Here is a 16284-nt window from a genome sequence, read left to right on the forward strand (position 1 = left end):
TACAAAAATAATTTAAATAATACACAATTCAACTTACCTTTTAATAAAATATTAGATTTAAGGAATTAAGTATTTATTACAAGTAATATTCAGTACACCAAATTGAATTATTGGCAGCATCATCGGTAAAAAACGATGGGCGTAGACTTTCTTATTGTACTTTTTCCGATTAATATTATTTTTAGTGGCTAATATAAATTGATTATTCTTTTGACGTCGATTGGTGAAATTGTTTAATATTCTACCGCCGCCCTCCGTTAACTCTTCAAAATGTATGGTGCATGATGTTTTCAATATGAGTAGGTATATTGTGACATGATATCACGAATTTTTATCTGTGAGATGTGTCAATCCTACCGATATTCACAATAAAAAGTAATATTTTTAGCATAAAAATTAATATTTTTTCATGAATGACCCAAATAAGATATCCGTCTCACAAAATATGACCTGTGAGACCGTCTCACACAAATTTTTGTCTTTCAAGATATCGTTTTCTTCCTCTTTTCGTTTTGTAGTTGATGAAGAGTTTTTGTTATAATTTGGTGTCGAGTTTGAGATCTCGAAACTTTGGTGTAAAATGAATTACTCCGAGCAAGACCAGGCTTTGACATAAGTGGTCTCACCCACTTTCCCCTTGTAAGTGGCTCAAGTTCGAGCCCTCCCCATCCCATAGTTTAGGATTTATCAACAAAAAAAATGAATTAATACGAAATTTATACGTATAAAATATTTTAACCCGATCCGACCGAAAATTTTTGGTTTTTTTATTTCTTTAAATACATCAACAATACATACACAATCTTTTCTGATAAAGAAAAGGTACAATTTCATCCACAAAATGGCCTTTTGATTCTCTAAGGGAGACTAATTAGAGTATAAGCTTCTAACCTTATTTTCCTTTTCGAGCAAACTACCAAAACTATTTTTTTTTAGAAAAAAATTTATATATTATTTTATCTTTCCCTCTAGTTTTACTAATATAAATCTTAATAATTTATAAACCCGCCCTCGTAGTACGACAATTCACACTTTGAAAATTATTTCGATCATCAGCTTCTTCCTTTTGTGTATTCCACAAACCTGTTCATAATTTCCCACTACTTTATTTTGATTTTCGCTTAAATTTTCCTGATTTAAGGATTCTCGATCAAACCTGATCCAAGATGTCGAAGGTAATTTCCCTAACAAAATCTTGTTCTTGTTCTTTGTATTTTGTTTGATTTGAATACCACTTCGATCAATTTCTTGTTTTTTTTCTTCTTACACTTCAAGAAAAACACGTCAGTTTGTTATTGAATCAGTGACCAAAGTCAGTACACGTCTAGCTATAAACATCATAATTTTCTTACAAAGTTAATTCTATTACAATAAGATTTCGCTGAGTTTTTTCTTTGTGTTCTTGAGGAAAACAATCAACCTCTTGTATGTTTAATTAACCAAAAGTTGTCGAGACTAATTCAAATATGTTTTTTGAGAACAGAAAGTGGTATTGAAGTTAGAAATACATGATGACAAAGACAAACAGAAGGCATTGAAAGCTGTTTCAAGCCTTTCAGGTACTACTTACTAACTTCTTCTTCTTCTTCATATTATTATTATTATTATTATTATTAATTCTTGAAATATCCTTCATATGATATTAGGGATAGAATCCATATCCGTGGACATGAAGGACAAGAAACTAACGATAGTCGGAGACGTTGATCCGATTCAGATAGTGAGCAAACTGAGAAAGCTATGGGGCACACAAATTCTAACAGTCGGGCCAGCAAAAGAACCAGACAAGAAAAAGGAGGAGGAAGAGAAGAAGAAAGAAGAAGAGAAGAAAAAAGAAGAAGAGAAGAAGAAGGAGGAAGAGAAGAAGAAGGAAGAGGAGAAGAAAAAAGAAGAAGAGAGGAAGAGAAAAGAGAGTGAACAGATTGCAGAACTTTGGAAGAATTACAGGAATCTTAATTCTGCTTATTATCATCAACATCATCCTAACCATAACAATTTGCAGCACTATTATGTCCAAAGTGCTGAGGAGAATCCGAATTCTTGTGTCGTTTCTTGAATATCTGTCTTATCTAGATTTGTGTAGTGAATAGACGGTAAAAAAACTCCTTCCACGAGATTATAAGTGTGTGTACGTACCACCAACCATAAGTATGATCGTTCTCTCTTCTAATATGTTTCTTTTAGCTTTTTTCTATGTCGTCGTAGGATCTTGATATCAAATATGCTATAAGATTTCATACCTATATGTTGGATTAAAGGTACGAGCTGGCTTTCTATTTGTGTGAATGTGGGTTTGTCCCACATTGGAAAAATTAAGTGATATAGATAAGTTTATATTGTGTTACACTTTATGGAGGTGTAACAATGATTGGTCAAGAGGTTTTCTCTCGCGCACACAGGCGTAGAGGGTGCAAATCATGGGTCCGATTTGCAGTGAAAAAAAGCTTGACTTGTGTGCAAGCGTATGAGCGCGACTTGGGTTCGTCGAATGTCAGACCGATCAAGGCATAATTCGCCTAGCAGTCTATGCCATCTTTTGTTTTTTTTTTTTTTTTTTCCGGTTGAGACCTTTCACATGCCCTTGAGACCGTTCGCATGTTCTGACTGTTGGTGTTTCATCTCCCCAACTGTTGGTGTTTCATCTACCATCTTTAAGGCGTCTTTAAGGCAGGTCTTTCGTATGGATGATATTGACATGTATAAATAGGGGATGAGCCTAGCCTAGAAAGATATACCGAAAATCCACTTTCTCCTCGTTGTGCTTCTTGTTCTGCTGCAGTGCTTGTTCTGAGATGTGGACCTTGTTTGAAATGAAATGGTATAATTATTAAATTAAAAAAAAAGGCCATTGGTTGGGGAGAAAATATGGTAAGACCAAGTCTTAAAACCTTTCGTCTGGGAATTGGTCGTCCAATTCTCAACCGATCTTTGTCTTTTTTTTTTCTTTCAAATTTTTTTTATCTATAAATCTCTATTAAATTAAACTTGGAGCTAATTTAAATTTGACACTGGTGATAGAATTAAATCAATCTTCGCGACATTACTCCAACAAAAACTTATAATAAAACTGCCATGTGTGTTGGTGTATGCTAAAGAACTTCGAAAAATAATGAAAAATTAATTTGGATTGCAAATATTAATTTGTATACGGATTAAGTCCTTGTGAACATTAGACAAAACTATACGGGTTCAGTGATACATACATGATATGAGTGAACATAAAACATAATATTGTTCTAGAATTTTAGCATAAGTAGATTGTAGTTTAACAAATACAAATATCTAAGATTGACATAAACAGAAAAACTAAGCTCCAAAAATATTTATTCAAGTTTTAAGTACAAGAGATTTTATTGGATCACCCTCTGATATTGATAACAGTTATCGCGCCATAGAGTGTAAAAATATATGAGATATATTGCACTCCATTTTTTCTATTTGGTTTTTTAAAAGAATCATCTATGACTTCTTCATGAGTAAAACAATTGTGTGTGCTGCAATACTTCTATTTTCCCCAAGACTGTCAACCTTTTCATGAGTTTTTGCCTTGAGATTTACAACCGATGGATCCGCGCTGAGAAGGTGGCACAAATTGGTCCTGATAGTTTCCTTGTGAGGACTTAGCTTTGGCCTTTGGAGGATTAAAGTAGCGTCCAGGTTTCCGAGCTCATAACCCGCCTCGTGCATTAGTCGAACCTAACATGTGAAATATCTCAGGAACAAATGTGACAATTGTTCAAGAATTAAGTTTCTAAAAATCCCATTTAGGGGCCATCAAGTTTTAGGAGTTTTCGGTCAAGCAAGTAGATATTCTATGGGCACAACTAGATCAGTCAATGCTCAAGCATTTGAGTACATTATAAACAATGCAAGCACATTTGGGTCAATCATCTAGTTTCTGATTACTTAGGGAAGTCTAGTGGTGCACCGCCGACTAGTCCCACAGGTGGTACCAAGGTAACAAAGTAGGACTGATGTTGCTCCGTAACTGAGTGAGCTTGCACTTGTAGAGTGGGTCATGAGATCCATGACCATGAATTGATGTAATGTACAAGTTGCATATTCGGGTCAGGGAATTTGTAACATTTTATACACAATCCAATGCATGGAAATAATGTGAACGGCTAAAGAGGATGATGCAGTTGCTACTGGTCAACATATGTTACCACAATTTAAGCATATTGGAAAGCTTCAAATTACATCGACAAGGCTTTTAATAGAATAGGACATTATTTTAGAATGTCAAAGTATTGTAACATCTCATATTTCAAATAGGGACACACTATTTCATCGACAAAGTCAGGTATGCAATTATTTTCAATGACATTCTATAGGAAAGAGTCATGTGAAAAAAGTTCTCCAATTCAGACACTCAATACACACACACATTATGAATTACATGCAGAACGTCTGAATTTAAGCGAACCAAGCGTGATATGTAAATTCGAACCAAGCGTGATATGTAATAAAAAGGGAGAGACACTCACAGCCTCCTTCAAGAAAACAGAAGATGCTGCGCCTTTCCATTTAGGATCGGTGTCTGGAAAGATCTGCCCAATGTCTGGAAGTCCCAGTGCCCCCAATATAGCATCAACCACACAGTGCAATAACACATCCCCTGAAGCAACAGAAAAAAGTCACCTTGATGACAAAACTTTTACCAGCTACTGTTGTATGGGCAGTGAAATTAGCAGATTCAGACTACAACTATTTTTTTTAGTGTGTTTTTTTTATCCTTGAGAAATACACGTCTTAATTTTGCTCCACTTCTTTAAAGCTTATCTTTGTCCACTAACTATTATCGAAGATCGAAAATTGAAAACTTTCAAGAGTCTAATGAATTAACTAGTCCTTTCAATGAGATACTAGTGACAAGTTATAACATGATTTTGCTTTTAGCCAGTCTTTCTAAATCAACAACGAGAAAAAAAAATTGGAATTTTGGACTTCATTTATGGGATTGAAATTTTTGAAGTGATTCTTTGATTTCAGTTTTGATTTCATTAGATTGATTTTCCTAGCATATAATTATTATCACAAACATGAATAGAGTTGATTAATGTCAATTATGATAATAAATAATTAAGAGATTGAACACTATGGACATTTTATTAATTGATTCTTCTTCAGTAACCCATCAATTTCTCTAAAAATTGGGACTAGACTAGCTCAAATAGGATAATTGTCCAAATCCATACATAAACTCTCTAATGTCCACCTTTATATTTTGGATTCTCTATATGCTATCCGATAATGTCTTGTAAACTTTATGTTCCAAATGTTCATTCTTAGACGTTAGGGATATGTTAGATCTCTCAAATCAGCTGTAAGTACTTGTAGATGTCTAATGAGCAATCTTCTAAGGTTGATTATGTCCAAGTCGCAATTTTTTTTTATAGTTCTTCCTAACAAATCTATTAGTTCTCAAATTAAGAAAATGATGAGAAGCAACGAATAGAGAACCTCAATTGTGTATGGAAATTAACCAAACAGATCAACGGCAAAAAATAAAGACTTTCACCATTCAGCCATCTAAAGCAAACAAGAAATCATGAGATTGAATCAAACGAATGCCTTCAAAATAAAACGAAACACATACGGATGCAGCAGAAGTGGGGATGATCGTGAACTGAAATAAATAAACACGTTGTTCTATTTTAAGTTTGTAAAATTCCAATTTTCTTCCGAAATGAACCCTCTAAAATAGCCTGTACAGAGAAACAGAAGCGTTTATTGATCGATACCGTCGGAGTGAGCTTCGCAGCCTCGATCATGAGGAATATCAATACCACCGATGATGAGCGGATAGCCAGGCTCCAGCCTGTGGAGATCGAATCCGTGCCCCACCCGAAACGGCAGATACCTAGTCGAAGCCGAGGCCGTCGTCTTTGGTTCAGCTTCCACGGAACCTGCGGTCGCAGCGACCACAGCCATCGCCGCTGACGAGGATGAAGGGCCAGCCGCCAGCTTCAGAGTGCTGGGAGCTGAACAAGGTCCCGGGAAATGGAGCGGTGGTTGTTTAGTGAGGCTCGTGTTGGTTGGATAGCAGAGCGAAGAAATCGCCATCGCCATTTTTGAACAAGATTCTTAATTTTGACTGTGTTCTGAATGGAGGAATCTGTGGAGCTCAAGGAACACTGGTTTGCTACCAACTATATTTTGTAAGCTTTATTCACACACATATATATATATATATGTAAGATGTTTACATGAACATCATACATACATTTAATGTATTATATTTTTCGAGACTCGAAAAAATGTGTGAGAGACTCAATGAGATATTCTATTCCACGAAATGTGTATATAGACATCTTGCATGTTCACATAATGTTCAACATATCAAAATTATATAATGTACAATTTATAAGCAATGTATAATCTTATCTTTAAAATATTCTTAAAAAATGATTTTTCCCCAAATATCATCATTTTTATGTAAAAATCAAGCAACAAAAATGTAACATCAATATTATATTTTCATATATAAAAATCATATTTTATACCAAAAAATCATATTATCAAATTCACTAGTCTGTAATTAACATTGTGATGAAAATGTGTGTGATGATATAATATCTTTCATACATACATATATACATACATACATAGATACATATACATATATATATATATATATATGTATGTATGTATATAACAGTGTGATGAGAATGTGTTTAATATAATATATGGATATTATATCATGTATAGCGACAAAATTGGTAATAAAAAAAGGTTGATGTCATAGGTAATATTTAAAGATAATATTTATCAAGTGCAAATAATTTAGACAAAAAAAAGTAAACACATGAAATAATAAATTTAATTAACATAGTTTTTCTATATCCAATATATATTCTGACGATGAAACTTGTAATCATACATATTGAATAAATTTTTGAACTAACGTAATAACATGAAAAACACATTATATTGATAAATCAAATGCAATAAGTTGGTACCAAGAAGTATTGTTAGAAGGTTAATTGAAGAAAACATAGAGATGGGAAATAAAGAGTCGGAGTCGTGTTTGCGGGCTATTGAATTGAATTGAATTGAATAGGTTCCGTACAATGAACTCTCTTTCAATATTGTTATTTTTTTATTTAATTACTAATAATTAATTTATTCATATGCGCCGCCAAACACAACCACCACTCCAAAACGTAAACCAATTGACCAGTCAAACTTTCACACACACACACATATATATATATATATGTATATATATATATATACTAACTACTTTGACACGCGCGGTGCGAGTACGGTTTTTTTTATAATTATCGAGAGATTAAAGTGAAATTTGATAAATTATCGAGGGATTAAAGTGTTATTTGAATAGTTTTAATTTTAAAAATAAAGAACAATGTTTTTGAAATTAAAAAAATAAAAACAAAAATGTAATTATGATATAAAAAATAATGGCAAAACTGAAAAATAAAAAAACAGACCAATTTTTTTATCTCTATTAGAGAGATTTTTAATAGACAGTAATACATATGTAATTTGGAATAAAAATCTTTTAATATTTTAATATATTTTTTAATACAATATTGATCATCTAAATTCAAAATAATATATAAAAATTCATCGTATAATCAATTAAATATGGTGTATCAAAACATAAATAATGTTTGCTTCGGATATAGCATACTCACCGGCCACCACACATACACACACACACACAGATATGTAATATATATGTATATATATATATATACACACACACGCAAAAAAATTAAAACTTGAATCCAAAATAACATCAATTTCTCGTTAGTCATTATTACTATCATTGAAATAGTATATGTGTATATTGAGAAATTATAGGGTAAGAAATTTCCTTTGATGGAAACTATATAAAATAAAGTAAACTTTAAACCTTGGATTATAATTTCAAACATCTAAAATCCAAAATTGCCCAAAGTTTGGGCTAATAGGCTAATGCATGTTATTTTTTAAAAATCGAACACATTTCAAATATATATGTGAAAAAAATTCAGGCTCATTTACCACATCTGGCATGTGATTTTATGCCTAATTTTTTTAAAATATGTGGTAAAAAATATTATTAATTTTACATAAGTTGTTTTTGCTTTTTTGATGCAATTAACCACAAGTTTATTCAAATAAATTTTGTGAAATACCATTTAATCAATATAATTTTGTTAAAATTTCATGATTTTAAATCAATTCGATCAGAGATATTTTGCGCTCATAGACAATATTCTTCGACATTTTATTTTGTTGATATGAGAAATATTAAGATAAAAAAACAAAAATAGTTAGGAATTTTTTTAAAAAAATTCACTTTTAAAGTTACTTTGGTAAAATATTTAAAATTGAGGAAGATAAAAAAAAAAAAAAAATACAGTTTCAGGTAATTCAAGATAGAAAAGAATTATGTTCCAAAAAAAAGATAAACAAAATTTAACATGGAGAACTGGTCCTAACCCATCAATTTATACATACATCTCCCAAGTTTAGGAAAATACAAAACAGATCAAACTTGTTCACTAGTTTACCTCTAAATCTTGATGGCATTACAAACACAAAACAACTTATGGTTCATATGACAGCTTAAAAGTATCTGAAGCAGAAGACGGCCTCGGAAGCTTCGATGCACGCTCCGGTGTAGGATTGTCGCAAGAAGCTCTCTTGGGTCTCAACTGCAAAATCATATTTACAAGAGAAACAATCTTTTGGCATAAGATTCTTCCAACTAAGGCGTATACTTTGGCGCGAAATTCATGACCATAAGAATGAACGAAGTTTCACATAAAAACTGATTTATATTAGAGAACAAACCGGTGTTGATTGATGAAAACAAGATTAGAAATCGGTGTTTAAAATGATTTCACTATCAATATCAGCAGTTGGAGACACTTAAATACAAGGGGACAGAAATCGTTGCATCGAAACTAAGAATAAATTTGATATCAACTTGACATGAAGGTGTTGAGCTTTACTTGGCGATTGAGGATCACCAAGACACGGTGTTTTTTCAGTACATTGTTCGAACTAAGGCTCGAAAATAAAGATGATATTGACAAAACCATCTCATCACAAGATATGAAAGGGAAAATTATGGATTACACTAACCTTTTCTTCAGCATGCTTGTAAAAGTGTCTTAAAAGTATGTTTCTTGCTTCGGGAGCTATCACTGCAAAATGAAATAAAAGATTAAAGTCGAGAATACACGCTGAAGAGCCATATTCATCCACGATCAAAACTGCAAATAATTTGCACAACCTACCCTAAGTTTTGACATCTATCAGATGGAACTTTCAAAAATACATCTCCAAATCTTCAAAAATACTTTTTCAAAATCAAACTCCAGAAATGCCGAAATAAAACTAAACACTACCATACTGATAAATTGGCTGTGGAAAGAACATAAGAAAGATGTAACATGCAAGTTAAAGTAGGAAAGGCAGGAATCTACAGTCAAATATGAAAAAAGGGGTACGTCAAATTTTTTATTACCTTGATTAGGTGGTGGAAGAGTGCGATCATGAGTTGGGTGATAAGTAACGGGTGTCATTTTCTGGAGACACAAGCAACACAGCCAAAGTACATGAGAAACAATCGTTCGAGTTTCCTATAAAAATGGCACAACTAAAAGGAAATTCGATATAGCTCNAAAAAAAAAAAAAAAAAAAAAAAAAAAAAAAAAAAAAAAAAGCAAGTCATGAACTACTAAAAAAATCTTTATATTTTTCAGCAGGAAATGATAAACCTAAAGATTAAAACATAAGATAAACTAAGTTGAAATCACAATCTCTGAGTTCAAATTTTTGGGCAAGATTGAGAATCATAAATTCTAGGATATCATGCACTTCAAACATTAAATAATAATGTTTAACGGCAAACCAATGAACCCAAAAGTGAAGCAGTTGGTTTCCAGGATTGCAATCTCAAATGTAAGCCATACTGAGCACATGTGACGGAAACACTTTTTAGAATAATATATCAAAAAGTGTGCTTAGATAGAATAGATTGTCACATCCATGCCCTGGAGTCTGCTACAATGGAGGAAGACTAACCTACATTCTTGAGTACCTCAGGAAAAGAAAGGAACAAAACGAAACATGAAACATGTATAATGTTTCAGTGTGTGTGTATTGCATATGTATAAAGAGAGGCAGAAAAAAGGAAAGCCCATAATCATTAACCGACGGGCGTTTTTTTTTTTTAAAAAAAATCGACAATCATTTAAATGATATCGTTTTAAATTGATTCTCTCTTTCGGATGAATAGATCTTTAAATCAAGAAAAGGTAAATTAGCACTTGCTATATAAATATGTGCAGATTTTTCATACTAGAGCAACCATCGGTTTGTCCTATTTCAATAAATGAGCATCGAACAATGAATATGTAGCAAATGAATTGTTGGGCTGACTCAAAGAAACAAATTTGAATTCAAAAGTTAGTTGAGAAAAATCTTTCTAATAGTCTTGAAATTAAACCCGTCTGAATCTTGCATATCTTAACCTATCAAGTTAGAGAAGCTGCCTGGCATGACGTCCGTGAAATGAAGAAACCAAGCCAACCAAGAAAAGACGTGAAAGACAATGCTTTCCTTGACAGTGTGACCCAAATCTTCCAAGAAAGTTGAATCTTTCAAGAATTAAGTGCTTAATTAAGTTTGCCAGTAATTACAAATGAACAAGGTGATGAAGTAAGTTATCAACAAGCACAATTTTCAGTCTTCAACTCTTGGTCCAAATCACAGTTGAAATAATATTCTTCCAAAGGCCAAGTGAAGGCAAGAGGGCAAGAAAACTATGACATTTTGTGGATTTACTCCCAGAAAAACAGAAAGAAAACACTACTAATACCACACAAGGAACAAAATACAGAACAATGATGTCTTATAGGCAATCTGTTGGTATGCAATTCTTTTAGGCCAATGAGCTTCCAGACATTGCGCTCTTATTCTGTTCGTTAACCACTAATTATGATACTGAGCAAAACTGGAAAACTTTCAACACTTCGACTTTCCTCATCTGTGATAAAGATAATTTACAGTCACAATGCTCGACTTACCAATATGTCTATGGTTATCTGTTGGCAGGAAAATAGCAAGGATTTACATCCAACAATTATTGTGTCCGTTATAATATCCGGTATCTAAATATCAGAAGCCAAACTTTACACAACAGACAACAATTCCGTTACGCGACTGCGAGACATGTGCTCATCTAATCCAATATATGCGTATCACACAAATCAGATTTCAATAGCACAATAAGAAACATAAATGAATGCCGATCAAACTAACTAGCAAACAGAGATACACAACAAAGTAAACTAAAAATTAAGATCATACAACTAAACACAGTCCATTGAATAATTCTTCACCAATCAAAGTTTTAACTGTTATAGGCTACAGCATTCTTCCATAAAACCAACAAACCCCATTTCTTGAACCAACAAGTTCATGCAGTAACACAACTCAAAACAACACGGTCAAAGCTGAGTCTTGTAAAACGACATCAAGGAACTAATAAGCCATAATTGCAAAAGGGTCCAAAAATCACAACCTCACAAGTCCACTTAACAGTTAAAGATTCAACCATTTCAGAAAATCCATTTCTTAAACTCTCACGCACGAAACTTGAAACAAAAATACAACTGAATTACAGAAGACAAATAACCGATAGGATTCCACTAAAAATCCAAATGGGGTGTAGGAAAAAGAACATTGAGGCGAATACTACCGATGGGTTGGAAGGATCATTGGGTTTGAACTGGCTGAAGTTGTGAGGATCGATACAAGGCCAACTACTCAGCATTGATTCATCCGGCGTACAAAAACAGGAGGAGATTATTGAATAAGGTGAAGTGCAAGCGATAAAGAGGGAACTAACAGATATATACAGAGGAATTGAGGGAGGATTTCCAAAGCAAAGGCATATAGGTGTCAATTGGCGTTACGAGGCAGGTGGTGTTGGCAAATTTCATTGCAAAGGAGAATCTTTATATTTACTGCAGGTGAATTGCTTTTGCCACTAACCTTTTCAATCTCGGGATTTGTGGATATATATTGAATATATGTATTACTGGGTGACAGAAGTATGTTGTTGCAACTATTTTTGGATTTTAAAAGACTAAATCTTTATTTTTGCGAAAATAAAATTCAATGGAAAAAAGTTCTTCAATTAGATTTTATAATATAGAATTATATTTTGCTATCAAATATGATTTATACACATGCATGTCAAGAATGATTGGTATTATATTAATCGATTTTTTTTAAAAAAAAAAATTAATAATATAAGTAGAATATCATAATCAATTAATAATTTTAGGCGGTTATCCTGCAATTTATAACGGAGTTCATGTTGCAAGTTCGTCCATCATCACGAGCTGCCCTTGCAAATATTGAAACTGTGATTTGCTCATGTACATTTGGATTGAAAAATAGGATGATATTTTTTCTTTTTCAAAGATAATATAGAATTGAATAAAATAAAAGAAATTTATTTGAATTCTAAAAGATATTTTATAATTTGTCAGGCCCAACATTTTCTTGGTTATATGTAAGCAACAATTGCCTTCAGTGGTATAACTATAAGCTTTCGAATATATAGATTTCACAATTACTCAATCTACAAAAAAAAAAAAATTTTGTACACTTCGGAATATATCAATTCAACAATGTAAATTATATGTAACTGGCTTGCACGATTTTCTTGGCCAGGTATTTTGATAAGAAATCAAAGCCATGAACATAAAGAGCTTCAATTTCTGCTCTGTGGCCACTCTGAACCATCATGGCTAGCTCTTCTTTGTATTTATCCTGTAAAAACAAGTACACAATTGATAAACAAGGCCGAAGAAAAAAAAAGAATGCAAAGCATAATGGTCAGGATAGTTTTAACTTTTAACATTGCGCATAACATCAGTACGGGTAAGACTGTAATGAGAGTGATATAATGAAAGACAATTACATGAAGATGTTCTCGCTTAATGATATTGTAAATTTACCAGCAAAATTTCTGAATTTGCCAAGCTTTTTGCTATTTGATGATCACGTGTCTTTAGTTGGATCAGTGATTCGTCAGGTATGAGTTGTTCGATATCATTCTTACGCAATCCCAGCCACTTGATATTGCAAGCTAAATACAGAGATCAAGTCATTTTAGTATTGACATGGCTTCAGACATGAAGGGTTGTGACAGGATAGAAGTAAGCACCATATCTGTATGCTTCTAATCCCATTCCTATGCTTCCATGCTTGAAGGTGCATAGTATGGCCAATCCTGCTGGATTCCTTCGTATTTAAACATTAAAAGGTAAAGGACTTGTAAATAACTTTGAAATATCAACAGAAATTAAGGCGGCAAATACATGGAGGTACTAAATATTTTTGGGCTCAACAAGGATTGTTTAGTTCATCATGATATTGAGAAATAACATGGTTCAAACTTGAGTTAATGCTTTTTATTACGACACGGGAAAACAAATTTGATCAGTTGTCAAATGATTTCAATACTTCATTTTTAAATAATTTTAATACTCCATTAATATGTATTAAGTGATAACACAAGTAAGTGTGTGTGTGTGTGTGTGTGTCTATTTGAACGGTTATAAGATAGAATTCTGGAAAACTCAAGCCTAAGTTGAGGAGCATGAATGACCAGCATCAGGTCATTTTACAAGTCTGTAGAGATTGATGAAGATTATTCATACCAGTCAACCAGGCCTAGAATGGGTAGTTCTGAAAACTCTCGACTCATTCGATGAAGGAGCATCCTGCATGAAATTTTACAAGTTATACATCATTATGCAAAGTTCCCAGCATGAAAAAAAAACCTATGGTAAACTGCCGAACATTAAGTTTATTGAAGAAAGGGACATGCCTTGTGGCAATATCTGGATATCCTTTGGCCGTAATGAGAATACATGGAATTTGGTTGAATACCCGGTCCTCAGCCAGCCTCTGGAATATGGCATGCTGGAAAATACTGATGCTTCATTCATTTGTCATAAAACAGAAGCAAGGGCTTTTTCTATAGTCAATAAGTCAAAATTAAACGAGGAAACAAATACCTTCTCAACCACAATGATGTATCTAGCATCACTCTTCATGATCAAATTCTCGAGAAAAATTAGGTCTCCAGAGATGGCATAACCAGAAGATCCACAAACCGAACAATCAATAATATTTTGGTTTGGCTCCTTCTCAACAATTGAAAAAACAGACGTAAGACACAGAATGCATCACTTGCAGAAAAAAGTAGAATGAAATCAAGCTGTTTTAATCTACTTCAAGTTATACCAATTGTAGTAGAATAATAAACTCTAAGAGAGGAAAGTTGATTGTACATTTCACACCATTATGAAATATTAGCAAATGATTGTGTGGAAAAAGAACTAAAAAATAATTTTAACCCAGAGTATGAAATCTTAGCAAATGAAAAGAACACTATATAATAAGTTCGATCGACCCAAAGTAGATCAGTGAAAATCAGTGGTAAAATTAACACAATCACGTCATTGATCCACTTGAATAATAAAAATTATAAACTTCTGTGGAAGGTCAGGGAGTTAAAGATTAATGCCTGAAGTAAAAGGCGGCCAGCAACCACTCCTCTACTGGATGCCATAACACCAAGGCTATAACGGCTACATCTAAGTAATGCCACCACATCTGTTTGCTTATCAAAGAAAGAAGAACGCCACAACTTAGAAGCTCTACAGGCAGATAAAGGAAGATAATTAAAACAAAATCAAGTTTGATCTGTCAAATTATACTTTAAGCAAAGAAGAGGTGTTGCCATGAAAGTTGAACCACATCTGTTCTACAAATTTTACTACTATCCCAGTTGAGAAATGATTATAGAACCAATGCAGCTCCAAAAATTATATAAAGAAGAAAATACAAAGTTTGGACCTTGGATAGACCGATTGACCTGCAATTGAGAAGTAAAATACTCTGGTGAATCTGAGAGTAATTTATAAAATAACTCCCTTTGAGTCACTTTCTTTTCTTGGACCAGAATCTGATGGCACATCTCCATCGCCTTCCACACTTCAAAGACCCAAAATAATGTTAAACTAACACGAAAAGTGAATTCAACACGAAACAAATAAGACCCAAAATTGAGAAAAATGGATACCTCTAATAAATGATTTAGCACTGTTCTCATTCATCAAAGACCGCGTGCAGAATGAACGCGAAAGAAAAATCGTCGTGGATTCAGTTAGTAATCCTCGACTTGCTCTACAATTGCTCAACGATCTGTCTATCTGTCAAAAACGAACCATAAAATCTTAAACATAAAAAAAAAAGTATAACAGGAACATCTGCTATTAACACCCCAACGTGTAGGTTGTGTTCTTGGCAATGGAAGATTCGGAAGTATCCGAGACCAACTATAAATGTTATCCTATTGAGGAAGAGTACGTCGACGACCTCGATAGCCGATCAATGTCACTCTTCCACCAACTCCAAAACCAAAACTTAGGAAATGAACAACCACTAATTTTACAAGCCACAAACAAGAAAATCCAAAAGTAAGATCGAACCAGAGGTAAATCAGATATCAATGGATTATTTGAATTCAGATTCCTCAGAAAATTAAGGACCGCGACTTCAATCCTAGCTCGAACCTGAAAGTAAACCAAAAAAAATAAGAATCCCGGAAATCAAACCTTTTACGCCAAAAATTACAATAACGATCAGATCTAGGAACCTCGAAAGGAGGGATGATATCAGCGTCGCAAAGATATTGATCCGAAACGAAAATGGAGGATTTTAGCATTTTCGTTGGTGAAGAAGAAGAAATTGTCTCTAATTTTCGCGGGCGAATGGATAAAGTATTGTTTTTTTCAAACTTTTCCTTATAAATTAATTTTAAAATATTTAATAGCTTATGAACTCTTACATATATTTAAAAAACAATTAAAAAAGAAGGAAGAACAACAAAAACAAGTTAACAATAGAAAAAGAAAAAGAAAAAAAAAGAGAAAATAGAATTCAGAATAATAAAGTATCGACGTAATTTTGAGTACTACTTGTATTATATTTGGATATATAGTGTTACTATTTATATTTCATTCGTTTCAAATATATGAACTGCATTTTCATTTTCTGTAGTCATAAATATATAATAAAATTTCTACTTTTAGTTGCATCGCTTCTTATTTTTTTACTAATATATTTATATTAACTAAGTATTCGAAGAATATGCAATCATTTCTTGAATGAATTACATCAAGACAAAATCCATAAGAAAAAAATATACAAGTATACATATTTAGAATAGATGAA

General features: G+C 32.9%; 4 protein-coding genes across 4 annotated transcripts; 1 reads left to right on the plus strand and 3 right to left on the minus strand.

The window, feature by feature from the left end:
- Positions 1-944: 944 nt before the first annotated feature.
- LOC140990241 (uncharacterized) lies at positions 945-2198 on the plus strand. Its single transcript, XM_073459841.1, has 3 exons — positions 945-1175; positions 1484-1559; positions 1647-2198. Exons 1-3 carry the CDS (start codon positions 1167-1169, stop codon positions 2054-2056), a joined length of 495 nt encoding a protein of 164 aa, XP_073315942.1. The 5' UTR covers positions 945-1166; the 3' UTR covers positions 2057-2198.
- A 1011-nt stretch (positions 2199-3209) lies between these two features.
- LOC140990435 (2-C-methyl-D-erythritol 2,4-cyclodiphosphate synthase, chloroplastic-like) lies at positions 3210-6165 on the minus strand. The gene is made up of 3 exons (XM_073460114.1): positions 5745-6165; positions 4488-4618; positions 3210-3696 (listed from the first exon to the last, which is right to left on the minus strand). The coding sequence occupies exons 1-3, from the start codon at positions 6070-6072 to the stop codon at positions 3460-3462; spliced, it is 696 nt and encodes a 231-aa protein (XP_073316215.1). The 5' UTR covers positions 6073-6165; the 3' UTR covers positions 3210-3459.
- A 2287-nt stretch (positions 6166-8452) lies between these two features.
- Positions 8453-12042, minus strand: LOC140989522 (DET1- and DDB1-associated protein 1-like). Its single transcript, XM_073458732.1, has 4 exons — positions 11726-12042; positions 9488-9548; positions 9103-9164; positions 8453-8669 (listed from the first exon to the last, which is right to left on the minus strand). Exons 1-4 carry the CDS (start codon positions 11798-11800, stop codon positions 8562-8564), a joined length of 306 nt encoding a protein of 101 aa, XP_073314833.1. The 5' UTR covers positions 11801-12042; the 3' UTR covers positions 8453-8561.
- Positions 12043-12573: 531 nt separating this feature from the next.
- Positions 12574-15848, minus strand: LOC140990289 (meiotic recombination protein SPO11-2). The gene is made up of 11 exons (XM_073459900.1): positions 15707-15848; positions 15540-15623; positions 15131-15260; positions 14905-15042; positions 14573-14661; positions 14061-14189; positions 13871-13965; positions 13701-13763; positions 13205-13281; positions 12996-13126; positions 12574-12807 (listed from the first exon to the last, which is right to left on the minus strand). The coding sequence occupies exons 1-11, from the start codon at positions 15773-15775 to the stop codon at positions 12673-12675; spliced, it is 1140 nt and encodes a 379-aa protein (XP_073316001.1). The 5' UTR covers positions 15776-15848; the 3' UTR covers positions 12574-12672.
- Between the last annotated feature and the right edge of the window lie 436 nt (positions 15849-16284).

Source organism: Primulina huaijiensis, chromosome 12 (genome assembly GCF_012295235.1).
Source record: "Primulina huaijiensis isolate GDHJ02 chromosome 12, ASM1229523v2, whole genome shotgun sequence".
In the NCBI taxonomy this organism is placed as follows: domain Eukaryota; kingdom Viridiplantae; phylum Streptophyta; class Magnoliopsida; order Lamiales; family Gesneriaceae; genus Primulina; species Primulina huaijiensis.

Bases quoted from the DNA above. Each gene is read 5' to 3' on its own strand.
- LOC140990241 (XM_073459841.1), top strand. The intron at 1,560-1,646 runs GTACTACTTACT...ATATGATATTAG, and splicing joins AGCTGTTTCAAGCCTTTCAG to GGATAGAATCCATATCCGTG.
- LOC140990435 (XM_073460114.1), bottom strand. From the start codon at position 6,072: ATGGCGATGGCGATTTCTTCGCTCTGCTATCCAACCAACACGAGCCTC. The intron at 4,619-5,744 runs GTATCGATCAAT...CTGTTGCTTCAG, and splicing joins CTGCGAAGCTCACTCCGACG to GGGATGTGTTATTGCACTGT. The intron at 3,697-4,487 runs GTGAGTGTCTCT...TTCACATGTTAG, and splicing joins CTGTTTTCTTGAAGGAGGCT to GTTCGACTAATGCACGAGGC.
- LOC140989522 (XM_073458732.1), bottom strand. From the start codon at position 11,800: ATGCTGAGTAGTTGGCCTTGTATCGATCCTCACAACTTCAGCCAGTTC. The intron at 9,549-11,725 runs GTAGTATTCGCC...TTGTGTCTCCAG, and splicing joins ATGATCCTTCCAACCCATCG to AAAATGACACCCGTTACTTA. The intron at 8,670-9,102 runs GTTAGTGTAATC...ATGATTTTGCAG, and splicing joins ACAAGCATGCTGAAGAAAAG to TTGAGACCCAAGAGAGCTTC.
- LOC140990289 (XM_073459900.1), bottom strand. From the start codon at position 15,775: ATGCTAAAATCCTCCATTTTCGTTTCGGATCAATATCTTTGCGACGCT. The intron at 13,764-13,870 runs GCATGTCCCTTT...AATTTCATGCAG, and splicing joins TATCCAGATATTGCCACAAG to GATGCTCCTTCATCGAATGA. The intron at 13,127-13,204 runs GTGCTTACTTCT...CTCTGTATTTAG, and splicing joins ATTAGAAGCATACAGATATG to CTTGCAATATCAAGTGGCTG.